We start from the raw sequence: 22,752 nt of genomic DNA on the forward strand, positions 1-22,752 counted from the left end.
AAGCCACCTTGGACCAAAGTGGTAGCAGTGGAAGCAGGCACAAGAGTTTGGATTCTATGCTTTCAAGGGAGACCCAGTAGGATTTCTGACAAATTGAACAGAATGGGAAAGACAGGAGTCAAGAATGACTCCAGGTTGATCCGTTTTCATCTTTTAACCAAACTTTTGGGCACTCACCTGGAGATTTCCTCACCCCGGTTCACCAAAATAGGAGGAGAAGGGAACAAATTTATGAAGTCCTGCTAAGAGAGGTGTCCGAGCCAGGCATTTAAATCAGACCTCCCCAACAGCAGTGCCTTGGTACACTGGTGTGCTGTGCGTGAGTTAGAGGTGCCAAGACACTCAATCTCTTTTGGTTGGCCTCTTATTTCTCTGATGATGAGTTCTCATTCTCCTTTACAGGCTTTTTCTCTTTCTACCCCTTAAATATTGTGGTCCTTGGAGTTCTGTCTTGGGTACCTATAAGGATTCTCCTTGGTTGATTACCTCCATATGTGTACTATCAATTCTCCTTATCATGTAATGATGTCAGTACCTTTATATCTGTACAGCCATGCCCTCTTGAGCTGCAGACTCATCTGTCTACTAGACTTCTCCAACTGAGTATCTCCTAAGCTCTTCAAATCAAATGTTGCATACAGAATTCAATGCGTGCCTCCACTTGCATCTTCTATCTCTGACATTTGCACAAGCCAGAAATGTGAAATACATCTTAAATTTCTCTTCCACCCTGAATCTGCCATATCCAGTGTGAGTCACCTATTGCTGCTAAAAAATCACCACAAACTTAGTAGTTTAAAACAACATGCATTTATTATCTCCCAGTTTTCTGTGGATCAGGAGTCCAGGCATGGGTTAGCTGAATCTTCTGAAAGGCTGCAGACAAGGTGTTGGCTAGGGATGGGTCTCATCTGAGCACATGACTGTGGTGAGGTCCACTTCCAAGCTTACCCCAGTTGTTAGAATTCATAGTAGGACTGAAGGTCTTATTTCCTTGCTGGTTGTCATCTGGAGGCCCTTGCAGGCTGTCTGCTGGAGGATGTCCTCAGTTCCTGGCCACATGGGCCTTTTAACACAGTCACTTGATTTATTAAAGATAGCAGGCAAAAAAGAATCTCCAGCAAAATGAATATTATAATATTTAGTAATGTAATCACATTCAACCCATCACCTTGGCTGTATTCTGTTGGTTAGAAACAAGGTACAGGTCCTGCCCACACTAAAGGGAGGAGATCATATACAAGGGCAGAAACACCTGAAAGGCAACCTTAAGAGCCTGTCTACCACATCCAGTGTCATGAAGCACTGTCTCTTCTACTTCATTGCTATAGACAAACTATCCCTGCTTCTACCTAAGACTGGTCTCTCCATTTTGATATCAAATCCCATCGTCTTGCTTCTATCAATATCATTGTTCTAGATATTCCTTCTCTTCCACATCCACATTTTCCCTGTACTCAAACATTTCCATTGGCATACAAAATGCAAACAAAATAATTCTCCCCTCCTAAAATATTTTTCTCAACTCCACTTCTCTTGCCAGTTACCTCCCTATTTCCTTGCTCCTTGATTGCAGCAAAACTCATTCAAAGAGTAGATAGAATATACTTGCTATCTCCATTTATTTTTAGCTTTTCTTTTTCTTTTCAGTTCTCTCGAGCTTCATCCCCAATACTCCACAAAAATTGTTTTCTTTAAGGTTTTAAGTGAACCCCACACTTCCCATCTATCTCAGAGTAAAAGCTGACGTTGACACAAGTTCAATGGCCTATGGTCTGATATATGATGTGGCCCCCACTTACCTCTCTAATTCCATCTCCTGCAGTCCTCTCCCCCTTTTGCTTAGCTACACTAACTCCTTGCAGTTCTTGGAACACCCAAGTGCCTTCCCATCACTGAACCCATGCTCTTCTCATTTCCTCTGCCTAGAAGGCTCTTCCTCAATACAAAGCCTCATGGCTTACTCCCTCAATTCCTCTAAGTCTTTTGCTCAATTGTCACCTCTAATAAAGCCTATGCTGACCACCTTATTTAGCCCTTCCCTTTTCACTGTCAGCTCTCCTAATTCTCTTACCTTTTTTTTCCATAACACCTACATTTTTCCTATGTACTATACCATTTACTTATTAGGTTTATTGTTTATTTTATATCATTCCTAGAAGAGTACGAGCTCAATGAAGATAGAGATTTTTGTGAGTGTCGTGTTTCATGTGTTCCAAGTGCCTAAAGCATGGCACGAACATATAATTATTGCTCCATAAATACATTACCAAGTTCAAATGTACCTGAACTGCAATTGTAATGGTCCAAACTAGTCTTTCAGACTTGAATTCCTATCCCTTTGTTTCAGATCCCTTCTGCTCACCCCTGACTTTAGGCAGATCTATGGGTGGGCAGTTCTGAGAGGGAGACTCACCCGTGCTATCAGTGCCCTATATCATGCATTTCTGTGCTCTCTCAGAGTACCCTCATACAAAGACAGCCCCCAAAGTGGAAGTTAACTGAAGAGCAAGGCTCAAGGAGCCAGAGGAGGAAAGCTTCAGCCTCCCACCCTCTAGGGACATTTCTAAGAAGCGCACTCTCATTTCTCAGAGGTTATAGTGGAACTGAATTCTCTCTGCCTACCATAGTGGCCCCGATAATGCACCTTTATATTGGCTTTTCTGTGTCCCCTGTCTCATTTGCTCTCAGTGCTCCCTCACTGCTATTTTCTTCGATCACCTCCCAAGAGCTTGTTTCATATTTTACTCTCCCTTCAAAGAACCCAAGCTAAGACATGCTCTGGTCCATCCTCACATTGAAGCCAGGCAGATATTTCTAACATAGAGGTCTTCTCATATCACTCCTAAACCAAAATATTTAGTAATTTTCCATTGCTTGGCTTAAAATCCACACACCTTAGCAAGACTTATAAGACCCTCTAAGATTTTTCTAATCCCACCTCTCCATCCTCATCTCCATCCACTCCTGTTTTTGGATTTTCCATTCCAGTCCCTCTTAAACATTGGTAATTCCCAAATAATCATGCCCTCAGCCTCCATGCTTTTTTTAATGCTTGGAACAACTCCCTCCAGGTTTCCTCTATTGACCTTTTCCCACCATGTCTCCTACATCTTAGTTCTTCCCAGGTATCCTTAGGGATTTCTTCTTCCTTGCTCTCTCTGTTCCCTGTGCATACATCCATTATAACCATTTCTTTATTGTGTTATAATTGCTTCTCTCTCCATTGATGAGTTGAGCTTATTGAGGGCAGAGAATGTTTCTCTGTGTTCCTGAGTGTGTGTTCCTGTGTGTGCGTGTATTCCCAGCATCTAGCACAGTGCCTGACTTGTGGGAACACCTAAAAGAGTGCTTAGCGCACAGTAGGTTCATAATAAATTATGGTTCCATGAGTGACAGCAGCTTTATTAGTTACAGTAATGCTGGCTAATGTAACACACATGCACACACATTTCTAGACTGTTACACAATAAAAGTTTATTTCTTGTTCAGTAACAGTACAATGCAGGTGTTCCTGATCAGTCACTGGCCTTCCACAAAGTCATTCAGGAATCAAACACCTTTCATTCTATGGCTCCACCCTCGTATAAGACCTTGGAGCCCTCTGCATTCAGGTGGCAAATGGGAAAGTGGCAAGTGGGGAAGACACCCACACTTCTTAACCTCCTTGACTCAGAAGTCACATATTTCATTGGTTAGAACATGTCACATAGCCATAATGAGGGAGCCTGGAAATGAGAATCTAATTTTTACTCAAGAAGAGAAAATAAATGTGACTGTATCTCACAAGTCTCAGACACAGCAGCCACTATGAAATTATCTGTGAACTGGATATGCCTGTCTCTTTGCTGATACCAGAGTTAGAGATGAGAACTCCAGACTTCAGTAAGTTAAGGAAAGAATGTACAAACAATAGCCCCAAACTAACAGGTCCCTAACAGGCAACAAAAAGGGTGATTGCTTCCAAACACATCTGATTTTACTGCAATCGGTGCCTGCTTTGATAGTGTAAATTTAAAAAAAAAAAAAATGAGTAAATGCTATGATTCAGAAATGGTGTACAAGCCACAATCTCTATGGTAACTGGCGATGTCATTGTTCAGCTGTCTAGAAATATAACAGCAGAAGTTCCCATCCTATTTCCACACTGCCAAGCTGCTGATGAATGGGCTGCAGGTTAATGGTCTCTTTGATCACTCCCCACCATTGAAACCTATCTTTAGCTGTGCAGATATAGATCCAATTCCTTCAGAATGCACCCATAGATATGGACAACAGATAGATATTTCAGGAGAAAAGTTAATTTCCCCAAAGCTGTAGAACATGAACTCTGTTATTGATTGCTACCTGCACAGTCAGCTTTTGAATTGTATCCTTTTTTCTAGCTTTTCTGTTGCTCATAGCCTCTAGAGGTGTGGCTCTCTGCTGGTTTGATAAAACATATTCATACTTGAAATTGGAATTAGAGAAAGAACCTATTGGCAACACTCCAACAATGTAAGCAGCAAGCCAGTAAAAATAGAGATTTAGTTAACAGGATTTCTACTTGTGGTGTCCAAATCTGATAACTGGAATGTTTGTAAAAAGAGTTTTATTTGTTAAGTTCTCTCCTTTCAGCCTCCAAACTTTCCAATTCAAAGGCATAACATAAACATGTACATGAAAAAGGACAGGTAAAGTGAAAACACATGAATTTCTGAAAAACCAAATCCTCTTCTAGACATTTATATATTCAGTAACCAAGCACATTCAAACAATAATGATTTCTCATAGTGAAAGCTGAGCTGGTTAATGATTTTGTGACATGGTTTTTAAAGCATAACCAGGATACAGTTTTATCAGGATTCCTTGAATTGGGGCCAGATGACAGGACATTGAAAAATGGAGATAAATGTCTTCAGTTATTATATTTCTCTTTTCTGTCTTACACAGTTACTTTTGCTTTGTTCCCATTGAGAATTCATTTTAGATCTTAAAAATACATATTTTTAGTGCTGTGGATTCCATTTAAAAAATTATTTTAAGTTAGGTTACTAATCATAAAGTTGAATTTTACTACATTGGCCATGGATATTTTTAAGTAAGATAAAATAGAATTAAAGAAAAACAAGCAACAAAATACAGCTACTCATGTCAGCAATGTTTTTTATTACTGTAAATATGAAGTAAATAGTAAATATGAAGAAAAGATGAACCATGAGTAACAGTTAGACATTTAGAAATGCTATAAGGGCTGAGCCTGTGGCGCACTCGGGAGAGTGCGGCGCTAGGAGCGCAGCAGCACTCCCGCTGCGGGTTCGGATCCTATATAGGGATGACCGGTGCGCTCACAGCGCTCACTGGCTGAGCGCGGTGCGGCCAGTTTCAAAAAGGACAAAAAAAAAAAAAGAAAAGAAAAAGAAATGCTATAAAAACAAGCAAATCATTCCACCAGTCCTAGTAATGCATTTAGCCTATTGCCCTTTTAATTACGCTTTTAAAATTATTATTGCCTACCATTTTCTAAACATTGTTACTCATTTTTCTTCACTCATCTCATTAATCATGATGATGATATTAAAAAGGTAATCGATTATTTTATAAAGTAAGATTTTATTCTAAAATCTTTTGTCATTTTCCAGTAGTTTTAAGCTTCTGAGAGCACACACTTGTTGCAAAATATTTCTCAAACATAGAAATGTTAAACATTAACATTTAAGTAAAATTAACACTTTTTAAAAAGTAAGTTTCCCACAATCTCATACCCAGGAAGTAACCAGTTGTGTCTAAAGTTTATTCATCTCAATTTTTCAATATGGATAGATAAATCGAATAATAGACAAATTTGGACATACTGTTCTGCAGTTTGCTTTTTTCATTTAATAGTATATTTGAATATGCTATTATATAGTTTATACTGACTGAATAATAGTATATATTATTATCTAGTATATAGTATATTATTCAGTCAGATAAATAATGTAAATCTGTTGTAAGTACATCCATTTACTTAATATCTGTTAATGACAGAGTTATCCTAAAAATGTAGAATAACCAGGACTTTGTGTCAAAGGAGTTCTCCAAACTCTGAGCTTGTCAGTGTTTCCAGTGCCACATCAAATTAGAATGAAAAGTTATGGCTTTTTTTAAACCAAATATTTTGGTTCCTACCTTGGAAACCTCCATTCTGCATCTGAATAGCCCTTATTGGGGACAAGCCCATAGGGATCAAACCCTGCCTGGCTGTCACAGCCTGAATTAGTCATACAAAATCATTTCACTCTGTTTCATTCTTCTTAAGTCTCTATCTGCTACTAATAATGTACTTACTCTGGAAAAAGCAGAAAAAAACCTCAAAGCCAACATGACATGCTAAAATCATTCTCTATCCTTCCTCAAGCTTCTATCTCACTAGTGAAATCACCATTCACCCAATCTCCCCAGCTTGAAATCATGAAGCCATTCTTACCTTACACACATCATTACCCCATAACCCACCAGTCATCAAGTTCTGCCCATAATACTCCCTCAACAGTCCTCAAAGCTGGCTCTTCTTCCCCCACCGCACTGCTGTGCCCCGGCCCTCATAATCTGTCCTACTGCGATAGGTAGCACAGTGTACAGGGAAGTGTTCATGAACTTTGGGAACATAAAAATCAAAGTTAGCATCCCTGCTTTGACTCTTCTGCGAATGTATATAACCTTGGATATATTACTTAGTTTCCATGTTCCAACATTTGTTAAGAAAGGGAATACCTACCTTAATTTGTAGAAACCGACTTAATATAAAGTATCCAGAAGAGAAGGTAGCACATAGGAGGACTTCACTGAATGTCTTTTTCCTTTCTCAATCTTTCCCCACCCGAGTCTATCTTGTACACGCTAGCAAAATTGTGCCCCCAAATAATAACTTCATTCAGATCACTTATCTGTGTAAAGCTACCCACCAGCTTCCTATTGACTTCAGGTAGAAATCTGAACATTTAGCATGGGAAAGATCTGTCACAATCTATTCCAAGCTATCTTCCCTGCTTCAACTTAGAGCAGAAAGTTAAGGGGTTCTATGACATTCTACTCATCCGTCTCTTCTCCAGCATCCCAACACATGGCTGAACCCATGGCGGAGTTTAGATAAAAACTGATGAATGCATGCATGCATGGGAAGATGGATGAATACATGAACACATGAATGAGGAAATTTATAGGAAGACAAAATGTAAATACTTCTCTCACATTCTAGAATTTTAATAGATCTGAATTTGTAAGCTTCTGTAAAAGCAGACCATTCACTTCTAGGCATTATTCCTGTCTCCCAAATTTTCTGCCTTATACCTAGAGAAAATTTCATGCTATAAGCAGAGTATGTGATTTGGCTCAGATTATAGATGAAACTGTGCTAGGAGGAGATGTTTCTTAGTAGTATTCTACAAACATTTACTGAGCAGCTGTCAAGTGTCAAGTACACTCAGAGCAGTCCGAGACCTCTTAAAGAATGCACATAATTATGTGAGCACAAAGGTTAAAGAATTAACTAGAAAAGGGGACTCTAGTGTCATGGTTGTCAAGGGGGGTCATAGTGGGTGAGACTTGAAGGTTGAGCATGAGTTTAAGTAGGTCGTTTAAACTGGGGTGGGGCAGAGAAGGGCTTTCCAAGTGGAAGAAAAAGCATGTCAAAGATGTAGAAACAGGAGAGAACATGCATTAAGGATTTTCCAACTAATTCACTGTGGCTGTAGTTTGGAAAATATTTGGTTGAGAAGTCTATTTAAACATATTTAATTAAAAATATATAAATAACCAAGTTGAAGAATTTGTGGAAACAAAAATAAAAGAGGGATAGCAGAAAGTGAGAAATTCCCCCAAATTATCCCATTTATTGCCTCCACCCTGACCCTCTGCCCCCATAGCTATATACTTATACCAGCAGTGGATATCTTCAGCCAGAATGCCTAGCTTTGAGTTCTAGCTGTATATCCTTGGACAAGTAACTTAATTTTTCTGTGCTTCTGTCTCCTCACTGGGAAAAATAGGATAATAGTGAACCAACTCTTGGGTTGTTGTGAGGATCAAATGAGTTAAAACATACATGGTAGCTATTATTGCTTCTCACGAATATCACTGGTTCTCTTCTGCTTCCTAGCTCATGGGAAGATTGTGCTTCTCTACTCTTGTGAGGTTAAATGTGGACATGTGATTTACTTAGGCCAAAGAAACATGAGTGGAAGTAACGTGTCTCTTTTTTTTTCCTTAATTAATTATTTTCATTGTACGTGTGATGGCATACAGTTTGTTGTTTCAATACATGTATATATTGTATAACAATCCAATCAGAATACTTAGCATATCAATATGTGCCACTTCTGAAGGAAGCTTGGGGAGATGATTCTTCATGTGCTCTTTTTTTTCTTGCCACGGCAGTCATGGAAGTACACATTGATATGAAAGTGTCCAAGACAGAAGCAGGGTGGAACACTGAGCCAAGACATGGTGGACAGCTGCCCTGCTCTCTTGTGTGAGCAAGAAATAAATGTGAATTGTGCTAAGCTCCTGAGATGTTAGGGATTGTTACCATTGCATAGACTATCCCAACCTAACTGATCCAACATTTAAGTCCTTGGAGTAGCCCCGGCCTATTCTAACTGTTCAATTACAGCTTCAGAACAGAAGTCCAGCAATGTGGCTCAATGGGAGGGCAATTTTCATTCACTAACTTAAAAATCTACACTAGATCGTGTCACCCTTCTGTTGACAACCTCTCAATTGCTTTTAATGGAATTTAAAATAATATCTAAATCACTAACTAGGGGCATACAGCTCTGCTTGCTTTGGTCTCCAGCTTTCTCTTGTTCACTCTTCCATTCACTCTTCTGCCAGCGGGCCTTCTTTTAGTTCCCTGAACGTGACAAGCCCCTTCCTGACAAAGGACCTTTGTACTTGACAAGTCCTGGGCTTGAATTCTCCTCCTACATCTTTTCTCATCTTCATGTATCCACACAAATGTTGGCTCCTCAGAGAGGCATTTTCTGTCCACCCAATTGGAATCAGATTCTCCTTTATCCACTCTTCCTTATTCCTTATTCTCAGCACATTTTCTGTGTTTTTCATATTATTCGTCAAAATTTATAGTGAATTTTGCATGTCTCTTTACACATTTCCTGTCTTTTTCCAGCACTAGAAAGAAAGCTCCATGAGGACAGAGCCCACTATTTCTTCTTCATGGTTTTATCCTCAGAACTAAAACAGTCCCTGGCACACACAGTATTAGATATGGAAGGATGGGGTGGGGCAGAAGAGATAAAGAAAGAGGGAGAAAAGGTTGTCCTGGAATTAAACTGCGGTCTTTATGAATAAAAAATACTACCCCAAAATGACTACTTCCAAAAAGAAATTGCGTTTCTAACAAAAGTGATGAAAATTCTGAAGAGTAATGTCTTTTTTTATGAAATGATGCTTTATACTTTCAGAAAACGATATAAATTAAGATATAACTATATTCCTGCCAAAACAAGTGAGTCAATAAAAGTGCACTTCAAAATCAGCTTTTATTACAGGCAATATATTGTAAACACACAAATCCAGAATCTGAGTTACACCTCTTATTTTGAACATTTCACTCAAGTAAATCTGATATACTGGGTCCAAGCGATGACACATTCCAAATAATGAAACTTTTCTATAGCTTAGGTAAACAAATTTAGATCACCAAGTAAAATCAAAGCCAAATATATTTGCACAACTCAAGGAGCATGTGAATGGATTAGAACCGCCAGTGGTTCCTATTTCACATGCATTGCAAACTTTGTCTACTGAGTGATATGGTATTAGACTACTGTATTCATTTCCAAAAGCCAAATACTGAAACAAATAGAATATTGTTCTCCATATTCACTCATTAAGTGTCACAGCCTCAGAAATCTGAGACACAAGGGTATGAAGTGACTAATCACACACCAAGCCATTTAAGGTGGAGAAGTTCTCTCTCGAATTCTGGGTCAGGCCATCTTGATCAGCAGCCTTGTGCCAACTTTCCTCCTTGTCAGTCCTGCCTACTACAGCTGGAATCATAAGCCATAACTGAAAGGGAATGGCTGTTGGTTATCTGCTCAGTGTCTTCTTTCATTCCGTGTAAAGAAACCAAAAAATGATTTGCCTGGATCCCAAAGGCACACAAGCAGACCATCCTGTTTGAATTCTTTGGATGAAGAGGTTTTCTTCCATCTTTGTGGGGATGGAAACCAAAGAAAGTCAGGAGACTGTGTAAAGAAACCAAAAAATGATTTGCCTGGATCCCAAAGGCACACAAGCAGACCATCCTGTTTGAATCCTTTGGATGAAGAGGTTTTCTTCCATCTTTGTGGGGATGGAAACCAAAGAAAGTCAGGAGACTCTTACGAGGACAGAGAGTGATAAGACACTATCTTTCTAATTAGGCTTTTCCTGACCCAGAAAGCATCCAGCTTCTAGTTGTAAATAACCCCATACCTATTTTTTTAAATTGACTGTTACTAGGGAGATGCTACAGAGGAAAAGGAGCATAATTAAGTTCATGGTTCTCTTTTATTTCTACTGTCAATAAGCAAATAATAGAACTAAGATCTTTCTGAAATATCTAGATTTTTTTTGTGTGTGAGCAAAAGACAAACTTTAGTTTAAGGGTTAGAATCTATTAGATTCAACCTTATTTCCTCTCTGCCTTCTAGGGTTTTTCAGGCTTTTCTCAACACCAGAAGACAGACAGGCTCCTTCCTCTGTCAACAATAGATAAACATTTATTCAGCAGCAGTCACATATTTGTACTGTCTTTGCTGCCTGGTGGATTATGAACGAATAAAAAAATTCTTCTCGTCTCTTACTCCCAAGTCAACTGTTCTTCTATTAAGCTTACTACTCCACTCAAAATGAATGAATGAATGAGTGAATGAATGAAAGTTTGAATGCTTACCTAAAGGAAGGCAACTGTTGTTCTGGTGAACACTCGGCCAAGACTACAAAAGTTTAAGATACCGTTTAGAAATGCAATAAAAAGAATCCACATATGTTGTTTTAAATTTTTATTTGCTTACAAAAGAGAATGGAAAAATATTTGCAAAAACTTATCTGCATATACAAAGAAATCCCTGTAGATAAAGAGAGGAAAGCCCTGGAACATATTGCTGGATAAACTGTTCATCAGAATTGGATCTCTACGCATGAGAGCCGGTGGAAAGTCAGTATTTCACGTGAGTCAAAAAAACACTGAAAAACTAAATCTATTTTTAAAATTATCAAATTCATAAATGTCATATTTTAACACCTATTTTTGGATACCCGTGAAATTAGTTACCAAGTGATCTCAGAGATGGACAGATCAATTAAGCAAGAGGTAGTTTCTCCAATAATGTTCCTATTTTCTTACTAGCAAGGTCATTCCCATGGGAGTAGGGATAAATGGTATAATCTTTGAATCTCTTTGAATTCTTTTTCTGCTGGGGCTCCATTTTCTTTGAACACAATAATATCTGTCTTGTTCATTTTAGGACTCGAGAGAAAAGATTACGGTATTCAATTTGTTTTTCCCAATTCCTCTTTGAGCACTCTTCTCTGGAAAGACAAATGATCTCTCATGCCATTAAAACAGCAAAGGAAAATCATTTCTATGGTGTCATAAAGGGAATTTTTTAAAAATATAATTTTTGTTAATAACAACAATAATATTAACGTTATCCAAGGAGGAGATTTAGGCTGCTGAAATGGGTCCCCCAAAAGTAGCATACAAACCACATAACAACATTTTCTTGAATAAGGTTCCTTAAAAATATTCATGGTTGGTCTTCAGATTCCTCTTGAGACCATCAGATGTCGGGGCCCCACAGTTCCATAGCTTCCAGCTCGTCTTGGATAGGGGTGAATTCTGGCTGATCCGGATGGGGAGCTAGAGAGGAAAAGTGGGGGTGGGGACTTGATAGGACCCAGGAACCATGAATTGATATTCTCCCCTCACATGGGTCCTTAGAGACACAGATTTGGTCAGTAAACTACAGAGATATCCTGCTTGGGTACAGAGCAGCAGCTGCCCCAATGCACCACGTCGCTTGCACCTTCCCCATGAGGTTTCAGACGGTTAGTAAAAGGAAGAAGGGAAAGATACGTTACAGATAACGTTAGAAAACTGGACTCATAGCCAACTGCTTAAATATTACATGTTTTATTTACAAAAGAAACCCTGAAAACTCCACAAAATTATGAAAGAACAATAAAATTTAAAAACCGATCTCATGTTAGAAGTCCCATCACCAGGGGAGTGAGGTGAGAGGAGGGGAGGTGATCAGGAGAGGAAAGGAGAGCAGAGTGGTGAGGGGAAAAGGTGCCCATCCCTCTCGTATGGGAACAGGGAAGAGGAGAGACCCAGTCATGTAACCTTATTATGGAGCCTTCACATAAGGGAGTTTGGGATAAATTCTTGGCACATGATCATGTACCTCTATCCAGACCAATATGGAGCAGTCAGTTTCTTTTACAACTGACATATACGATTTGGTTAAGTACCAATGTTATCACTGCATCGTGTTTGGAGCAGGGAGGACAAGAGGTTTGAAAGTGGGAAGGCAGGGAAGCAGATAAGGCAGGGAAGCAGGGTGTCCATTGTTAGGTGGTGGTGGCAACAGGACAGTTCTGTATCCATAGCCAATGCCCGGGCCAATGTCACTGGAGTGGAGGATTTCCACCTCAGTGCTGGTAATCATTGTAAGGGATCAGATCTTAATGAGGGACAGAGGGATTTGAGAGAACAGGGAGGAAAAAGATGAACAGAGAAAAATACATCAGCAAAACATTGACCAATTCCCCTGGTAACTAAGGTTAAATTTCTCTTGAAGCAGAAAATTTAAATTCGTTGACTAACAACTTCATTGCCCCATAGCGATCTCTGAACCCCTCTCTCAATGCTTCCAAGACTGACTACATCAGAAAAGAAAGACTGCACAGCATGCCAGCATGCAGACTGCAGAGGTTTTTAGGAAGCATAATCTTTTGTCCAGTAGTTAGTGGTGAGGCAAGGACAGTGTGGCCACTTCTGTTTCTTCTTAAAACTATCCTTGGTCATCTTAAATGCATGTGGTGGGTAGGATGTACCCAAAAGAATCTAGGGAGCCTTCCTAATTATGGAGGAAAGTCTGAGTTTGAAGTTTCCCCAAAATAAGAGTAAAATGTTACAGGGCGTCTTGGCCACACCACAGCAGTAACATAGAATGGGGACCCCAAAAGAATGTCGAAAAATGTCCCCCAAATGACCAATTTTAGGTCAGAGGCCGAGTGTAGGTAGATCACCATTTGGAAGCAAGGAAAGCTTAGATATGCTGTTATTTTGAATTTCCTCTTAAGGTTTTTAGAGGAGTAGTCACTATAGAATGTTGTACTTTATAAAAGATGTCTCTGGATAATTTAAGGTAGTGAAGAGTTCAAGTTCTACTTCCCTCTCATAACTGGTCTACCTTTGATAGTACCCCCTCCCCATGTGGTACTAACCATAGTAAAACACTGTTCAAAGCCCACGACAGGCTGGCACTTACCTCCCACTCCATAGGCAGAGCAGGACGAGGGGTCACAGTATCCAGGCTGGCCAGAAGGACCTTGTGGTCCAGGCACCCCCAGGTGACCTGGGGGACCCCTTGGTCCAGGAGTGCCAGGGGGCCCAGGGCTGCCAGGCCGACTCTCCCCAGAAGGTCCTAAAAAGAATCCACATATGAAAACAGTTGGTCTTTTATCATAACAGGGTGAGTTTATGACCACTGAGAGGTAAAGTAACTCTTACAAGAAGCAGCCTTACACAACTTGACAAGGGATCATCTACCTCTCTTTATTCATTGAATTCTTTCTCTTAAACTGGATTTCCTAGGCAGAAGGTCAGACAGTAATCCCTTGCTTTCCTGGAGGTCAATGCTTAAAATCATCTCAGAAAACTGGGAAGAAAAATTTATTCTTTTCAATTATCTCTTGGATATTAAAGAGAAAGGAACATTTTACTCTCAACTGTTTTCTTTATGGAGCTTTTGTTTCCCAGTACAGTCCCTTATGAATCCAATGTATGGGTGTGCACACATGTACACACGTACACACATGAACACACCCAAATCTCAATCTCATGATCTAGTTAGAACAGTCATGCAAATCAATCCTGGCTTATGGCCCTAAAAAATTAAAATAAATTAATCTGAGTTTGACAGACATTGTCTTGGATGAGACAAATGACAAGTCTGACATTGGACCCAATATACTAATCCAAAATTTCACTAGGCTAGTTTATTTACATTAATTAATTGAAAACTTAGGTTGAATGAAAATGAGAGGGAGATTAAAATTTTGGTGAATTTAAGAAGCTTATCAGGCTGGGTTTTTGGTTTGCATGTTTGTTTTTAGGCCTGTGTTCCAACAGTGTTTAAAAGACATTCTTCAACTAGAAATGAAATTCTTCATTCCAAGTAGAACTGAAATGGAAAGCGTAAACAAGTATCTTCTCCTTTTGAACAATGTGGTGGCTCCCAGGTCCATCCAGTTCCATTCAATCAATACTTGCCAACCACCCATTCTGTGAAATGCATAATGCTAAATCATATAATCTCTAATAACAGAAATATTTACACTCAAAATGAATTTATTGCATTAGGAACCTCTCTTAGAAAAAGTATATTTCAAGATCATTCTTAGAGTGGAAAGAAAAATCTGTAAAGCATTTGACTCAATGTGGTTAAGACCGGGATTGTAAATATACAATAAGACTACAAATTTATAATTCTAATAGGAAGTCTAATAGGTCTCATCTGGAGACCATTCTAAAAGCACCTGATACACAAAGCTCAAATATTCTACAAATCTCAGTCAGTGAGACTACTGTGGCAGGAACTACTAGTGCTCACCTGTGTTCCTCTAGATTTTGTGTCTCCCGTGCATTTCAGTTAGGGCTGTGTGACTAATTCCAGACAGTGAAATATGAAAGCTAGTGACATATCATTCTGTTTAGAAAGTTGGGACTCGTGTGCCTTCTTCATCTTTCTCTGAGGACATATGATTCATGAAAAAGGTCACGGGTTCCAATACAGAGGACAGCTACCTTACCCATATCAGACAAAATTTATGGGAGTGTTAAATAAAGTTCCGTTGTGTCAATCCACTAAGTCTTTGGGCTTTATTTGTTACTACAGCATGGTCTACTCTATCCTAATTCATGTGACCCAGAATGTGCTATAACTTTTTGGCCTTTTATATTGAGAAATTTGTTTTGAATAAATTGATTTCCCCCCAAAATGAATGAGAAATATGCCATTTCCAGTTAGATAAGAGGATGCAACATGGCCATTTTCCTCACCTGCAATGTCAAGTGAATATAAAAATATACATCTCACAGTTTCTTATTAGGTAGGAAGATTTACCTGCTGGTCCAGGGGGGCCTCTTGGACCTTGAGATCCAACGCCTGGATTCCCTTTTTCTCCCTTGACACCAGTTAGGCCTGTTTTTTAAAAAAGAAAAAAGTTCTCTTTAAAGAAAAATTTTAGTAGTTCTGTTTTTCTGGGTTTCAAAAGTACCTCTCTGATGAAGACAATTAAGTGAGTTGGTTTGGGGCTGTGCATACTGTGAGACTTTTAAATTAAATTCTGACACCGGTGGCTTATGCAAAATCACATGTAGATGGTTGTGTCTGTATCTGAGCATGCTGTCTGTATTTGCTATTCTGCAACTTTATCTTTCTCCATCCTACTGAAGTGGTTGAGCCTGCCGGGAACTGGCCTGTGTCTTCGCATGCAACAGGCCTTTCGACATATGCAGTTGGCACTGCACAAATAACACAATAGAAATCACAAGTGAACATGTTTAACATTTTCCTTTTGGTCCACCCTGTAATGTATCTGCAAAAGGCATGAATTATAATTAGGCAGCAAAGTTCTGAGGAACATGAGTTTCCATTAAAATCTTGGAAGCTTTAGGAAAGCCTGTGTTTGATTTGGCTGATTCAGCTCCATAAAAACCTAGACCTATTTGTGTTTCTTTTCCAGTGGGCAGACCTCTTAATCCAAATAATTTATAGTGCTATTAACAAACTATAGATTTTCACAGGCAAACAACAAAGAAACATATACTCTGACACCTCATCATCCAACCAGATCCTATCACAAGATCACTTGGCAGGTAAGAGCAGGTATACTGAGGCCCAGTTTGGGGCTGCATCAGACTGGAATCTTAGTTACCTCAATTCACATTACAGAAGGTCTCTACATTCTGTTTTTCATGTGCAACAATGTTTTGAAATAGCAGAATGCAGAACTGCTTCTCTGTTTAATTACACCTACTGGGAAATTACATCAAATTGGCAAAGCCTAGAAGAGATACATATTCACTGTGGACAAATTAAAAGATATAAAAAGCAAGATTTCACTACTTAAAAATAATCACTTTTAACATTTGATTTATAACTTTTAGAAAGAAAGGTGTTGATGTAGTGGTTTGGGGGGGAATAGTTGGTAAAGAAGAGATTGATGAGCAACTAACAGGTTTTTGGGGGTTTTTTTTGTACACTACACATATAATGGTTGTTCTCAATTTGCAACTTCGGTATCTTCTGTGCTCCTAGCAACCATCTCTTAGGGTTAAGATATACACTGGCATCTTTGGGGAAACAAACAAACAAACAAAAAAAAGCCCAGGCTGGTCTACCCACTGCTGTGTTTCCCAAACACAAAATCCTATTGCACATGGCCTCGGTGGTGTTACCTGAGCTCACAAAAGACCAGTACCTCGATGAGAGCCCAGGGCACAACCGCCGTACCTGTGAACTCCTGTTTAGGGCCTGATTCTTCCCTCAGGAGCCCAGAAGGAAGACAGTGTTTTCTCAAAAGCAAAAATACAATCTTATTTGAATTTTAAAAGTACACAACTAACTTTGATTAGTCAACACTTAATGCTCTATCACTCATCAAGTTGTTCAGACAGAAAACTAATCTGGGTAAGTCTACTGGGTATTAGTTTAGTGGCTAATTGGAGTTAGCACTTTTTAGCTGACAGTGTTACCTCACTTGTCAATGCTTGCAGCCTAAAGTACACATCTGGAAATTTAGCAGAAAATGCCTTTTCTACTGTTAGAATTTGAGTCACTTTCCTTACAGGGAACCACTAATTTTTAAACAACTAAAATATACCGATGATTAACACATGCTCCATGCACTGTGACTCAGAGGCCTCTTACAACATCACAGTGCCTCAGGGTCATCCTTAACAACACAAGCTTCTCAGCGCCTGAGTCTCCACAAGTAGAAGACATAGATTCAGCTAAATAGGAACTCCAGGAAAGTATGCTCAGGAACAACCCCCAGTAGTATTTCTTGACTTACCTTTTGCTTATTCCTAAAGAAAGCAAATGTGGGGAAGATCGGGAGTAGAAAATCTGGTAGTTTTAATTTTCTAATTATGTAGGAAAAAATAAGTGGAATTTGATATCTGTAACACAAGTCAAGGAAAGAGAGGAAGAGCCTCACAAAAATAGTCCAGCTCCTCAAAATGTTTTAAAGAAAAAAGAGTGTACAGATACAAGTATATATTCGCAGATAATTTTAGACTATATTATCCTCGAAGTTATAGGTTCCAGACAACATAGAGGCTAATATTTGCCCATGTGTTCCCTTACAGTTCTCATACTGAAGGAATATTCATGTCCATGACAACTGAGCTTGGCTAAAAAAAAATTTTTTTTTTTTGGAGTAAAAATATCATACTAAAAATAAATATTTAAGTACCCAACATGAAGATTGAAATTAAAGGCTAAGCTTAGAACTTCAGATTTCTGAAAATAGATCCAGATATATTTTTGATAAGCCTCGTAGCCCTGATTAAAAGGAGAGGAATCAAGTGTCCTAAAACGTCAGTCTGCGACTGTCCATGAGATGCCTGAGGGCAGCCAGGACATGAAGTCGTTCTGTACAGACAAAACACAGTCATTGCACATATAAATCTCTTTTGTGAGGACCCAACACAGGGCTACTTGTTGCTAAGATGAGGTCACCAGAGCCGAGTGCCAGAGTCTTTTATACAAAGGCATTGAGACTCAGAAGACTCATGGGATTCCCAAGTGCAAGAGATATCCCCTCCTGAAACACCCTCTCACCTGTCTGCATCCATAACTACTCATTCTGCAGGACACAACTCAAGACTTCTCTGTAACTATAACAGGCAGAACCACGATGGATTCATGAAGGCAAAGATTATCTATCTTATTCATGGCGAGATCCTCAACACTTTATATGATGTCTTCCATTTAATACATAACTGATAAATAATTGTCAAGTGATCTAACGAGTGAACGAATAAATCAATAAATTAATTATTTGCTTCCATATTTATCTATGCCTCCTTTAGTAACACTTATCCCATTTCATTGCTTATTCTCACATCCATCTAGCCCCAAATGATGAGCCTGTTGACTGCAGGGTCCATGCCTTATTTATTTCTCCAGCATCAGATCTAAGCAGAGTCTCACAAACAGCAAGTGGCCTGGCAAATTCTAGAAGACTAACTGAATGAATGAACACCTAGACCAACACTCAGCTGCCTCCTATACACATGCAGGAACTTTGAAGAATCAACACACAAAATCCCTTAGGCTGGAGCTTTGCTTTGACTGTCACATTCCTGGGTTATATGAACACTGCTTTTTCTAACAGGTTCCATGCACGGTAACGTCAACTACCAGCACCTTTTTAGAGATGGACATAATTGGCTTCAATTAAGTTTAAGGTTCTGCAATTTTTTTTAAATGAGTATAGCTAATATAAATGAAAATCGAATTTACCAAAAATATGTTTTAGCCAAAATTATAACAGCCTCAGTTTTCTGTGGCATTATGAAAATATGTAGAAAAGAGAAGCCTCTTCATCTTTTTTCCTCTCTTTCTTTCTTTCTATTATTTTTCTAATAAACTGTCTTTTAGAGCAGGTTTGGGTTTACAGCAAAATTGAGCAAAAGGTACAGAGATTTCCCACATATCCCCTGTCCCACACATGCACAGCCTCCCCCAATATCAACATCCCCCACCAGAGTGGCACATTTATTATATTCCTTTACTCTTAAGCACCTCATCAGAAACCATTCCAGGCTGCCTGATTGTGTTACTCGGAGGTAAGGGAGAACACATTTCAACCTTGGCAGATTGGCGCCATAGCCTCTATGCTTAACCACCGCACTCCCTGCCTCTCCACTCTAAGCTGGACCTGCAGGCTGTGTTTTCAGTCTTGTTTGCTGTACTTGGGCCTTCCTGAGCAGCCTGCCAAATCAGTCCGCATGTTCTCTCTGGCTCCACACTCAGCAATCAGCTCTGTGTTTATCACATTTCCTCAGCTACTTTGCTCAGTTCACACACTTGCCCTCTGCTCTGAGCAAGATTCAGGGTGGATTTAAAGAGGATTTATCTTGCTTACACTGACTGCATGTCCAGGCCTGGCCCTTGGTTGTCTGTTTCCTATTTTCTTTGGCCTGTTGGCCTCCGAGTCGGGAGATGTTACTCATTTCTATGGTGCCCTGAGCACACCGAGCACTCCAGGATGGAGTCTCATGCTACTCCTTGGAGCACAGTCACTCCTTTTTGATCCCAGACACTCTGAAGAACTACCAGGATTTATGCCCAGGCAGATATGCATGGCCTGGGAAGTGCTTTCCTTGTAATTTTACCAAAAAGTCACAAGACTGTGGAACAAGGCTTCAGCTGTGTTATTATATTGTCTGTTGCCTGGAAAATGCTGGTGATGAACTGTAAGCAGAGTCTTGTCTCATTCAGTGTATGTTTGAATGCCTAGTAGGTGCAAGGTACTGGACCTTGTACCTAGTTACAAGAGGGCAGATTAATTGGACTCAATTCAACAAGCATTTTATTTACTTTGCCAAGCTCTGCTATTTCTACGTGTTTGGTCTGCAGAACCAGCATGTGGGGGTCCACATTTTGCAGTAAGGTGGCCAATGTTGGAAAATACATAGTTGTTTTAAAAGTAAACAAACCTTGCAAATGATTGCTAAAGATCTCTCTTTCCAATTGCCTTTTTCATGTAACAACTAGCCATCTACTAGGTCTTTATGATTCAGGGCCCAGTTAGGGAAATATAAACCACTCTCTATCTTTCCAGCAGAGAGACTTTAATACAGAGACTTGACATGAGTGAAGGAAAGGCCTAGAAGCCAAACAAAGATGCAATCCATAAAAAACCAACAGCAAGAAACCACTATCTCCCCTAGGAGTTCAGGGACAATGGGAAAAAATAGTGTGATGGAAACCCAGAGCCTTGGGCCTTCTGGTAAGATCTAGAATCACAGGGAGAGATTGTCCAGTGGAAGTAGGAGCACAGAGGGGTTGTAGTCACATCTGGAGTTACACGGGAGACAGGGGTGGGGTTGAGGGGAGGAATACCTGGGCTTTCCCCCTCTTTGTACCCCCCAATCTTCCCCAGTGCCTCCCATTGGCTGATCCTGCCTAGGCAGAGGGCAAAGGAGCCTGGAAACATAGGGACACACACAACAAAAACAGGGAAAAGGACAAACTGAAAGCAAACTGGCCAACCCAGTGCCACATCAGGCACTGAGAATAGCTACAACAAAATATGAGAGCACAGAATTGAGACATCTGTGGGAAATTGCAGAGGTCTTTCTAATATGGCTGCCCCCCCAAATGAAGTCTAGAAGAGCAAGCATTAGACACGTAAAGAGGCAGCAGATGGGCATTGTAGCAGATGCAAATGCATGTGCAGAGACTCGCAGGTGAGAGCCAGCAGGGCACGTCTGGGGAGCTAGAATAGGTTTGGTATGGCTTTGGCAGCTTCAGGTTGTAGAGTGGTAGAATATAAGGCTAGTGTAGGCCAGGTCATGACAAGCTTTGTGTACCAGACAACAAAGTTTGGATGTGTCCCTTCACTTGCATGGGCCCCCTACAAACACAAAACAAACACACCTAGTTTTGTGTTTGTAGCATTGTATTCTTTTTCTGAAAGGCAACTCCAGGTTGTTCAGCTTTAGGTCCCACCAAACCTGGATCTGTGGGTGCTACAAAGCAATATAATTAGTTAAGGCAGACTGGAGTCCTGCAGAGCTCAACTCCACCAACAAACACTGTGCGAGTCCCATAGAAATGCCAGAGGAAAACGTGTTGAGTCATTAAGTGGAGCTACTCAATGGTCAAAGGAATCCACTACCCAGATCAAGATCAAGGCAACAGGAGAGCATGCACTTAAGGTTTTTCTATCAGTCTCTATCAGACGAGACAACAGGCAGAGGGTCCTTTGGTATTTTGGCATAGACACACTTAAATTTGGACAGAAAGAGGATAGAAGGAAGTACAACAGGGAGGAAGGAGGTGAGGTAGGGATAGTGGAAGCTGAAAAGAAAGAAGAAGAAGGAAAAAGATGAAGAGCACAGTTCGTCAACCCACTGTAGCTGTCGCAGGTCGGCTGTGCACAGCTGCAGGTGCTGGCAGAAGCGAATGGTATGAAATCAGGCACCAGCAAGCCTGGCTTTTTGATCCCCAGTTTTGCCACTGACACTATAACCATATGGGTACGTAAGAATGTCAAGCCAAATGCTAGTCTATTACCAAAATACTGATTATTCCTCCTTAAATGCCACTATATTATTTCCAGCATGGATTATTAAGAAAATAATAAACCATTCAAAATTAGTGGGAAAATGAGCCAATTTCTATAGCTTAGAAAATGAATATTTTAGGTTGAGCATGAATAGTCAACCAGTTGATGATGACTGGTCTTCATTCCTTGCAGAACTGAAAAATAATATGATGTTCTCCAACCGTGGAAGAGAAGAGAGCTGTGTCAGGACACTGGGACAAGGGCAGGGTCAAAGTTTGAAGCAAAATGCGTTCTGAACAACAGCCCTTCATAATGAGCACAAAGGACCCTACATCTTATATGTAGGATCCTCATCATCTTTTTCCAAACTAGCAAAGAAGTTCAGAAAACTACTTTGCTATGTTTACATAGTAGTTTAATGTCAAAGGTAAATCTAGAACCAATGAAAATGGGCAAGGGTTAATGAATATACCTTTTTTATGCATGTTTTCACCCACCTTTAAAAATACATTTTGGCATATTTATTTATTGCAATATTTTTATTGCTTTGAAAGCCATGTCAAATAATTCACTGAAAATGATTTATCATAGCTAATACAAACAGCTTTAGTTTAGCATATAAACTAGTACACATTATATTTCCATTTCACTTGTTTAAGGCCTGGACATTTAGAAAATGGCAAATACCTTTCTACATTTAAAAGAAAAGGAAGTTTCTGTCTCTCTCTCCCTGCTCCCCCACCTCCGTATCTCTGTCTCTGCATGTCTCTCTCTCTCTCTCTTCTATTACCCATTATAACCAAATCTCCTCAATACTCTCACTCTGATTTTCTGACTAAATTTACACATTGATGACTGGAAAGTAAATGCTTACATTGTTAACTTGGCAGTAATTTGCTATTGACACGAGGTCTCACATACTATAACCACACAGGCTTCTGCTTTTATCATGGCCTAAAGTGAATGAGGAATATCAGTCAAAAAGCTATCCAAGAGGTAATCAACACCACACATCATTTACAATTCATGAAATAACTATTGTATTTCAGGTATTATAAAGAATAAAAGAAAAATTTACATTAAATTTGTTCTTAGGGGAGAATGTAGGTGAGATAGGATTAACAGAAGTGAAATCATTGAAGGACGATTCAAGGAAGTATATTCTACCTGGGTGCTAAATGATGTGTC

At 39.6% G+C, this 22,752-nt stretch overlaps 1 protein-coding gene across 1 annotated transcript in view; it reads right to left on the minus strand.

Moving 5' to 3' along the window:
* Nucleotides 1–11,015: 11,015 nt before the first annotated feature.
* COL14A1 (collagen, type XIV, alpha 1) overlaps nt 11,016–22,752 on the minus strand; it is a 165,143-nt gene continuing 153,406 nt past the window's right edge. The window contains exons 41-43 of the mRNA XM_008579625.1: nt 15,384–15,461; nt 13,527–13,682; nt 11,016–11,890 (exon numbers count right to left, since the gene is read on the minus strand). Of these exons, the coding sequence (XP_008577847.1) occupies nt 11,811–11,890; nt 13,527–13,682; nt 15,384–15,461 (314 nt within the window). The 3' untranslated portion in view covers nt 11,016–11,810. The remainder of the gene's footprint in view (nt 11,891–13,526; nt 13,683–15,383; nt 15,462–22,752) is intronic.

This window comes from Galeopterus variegatus, unplaced genomic scaffold (assembly GCF_000696425.1).
Source record: "Galeopterus variegatus unplaced genomic scaffold, G_variegatus-3.0.2 Scaffold1931, whole genome shotgun sequence".
NCBI lineage: Eukaryota > Metazoa > Chordata > Mammalia > Dermoptera > Cynocephalidae > Galeopterus > Galeopterus variegatus.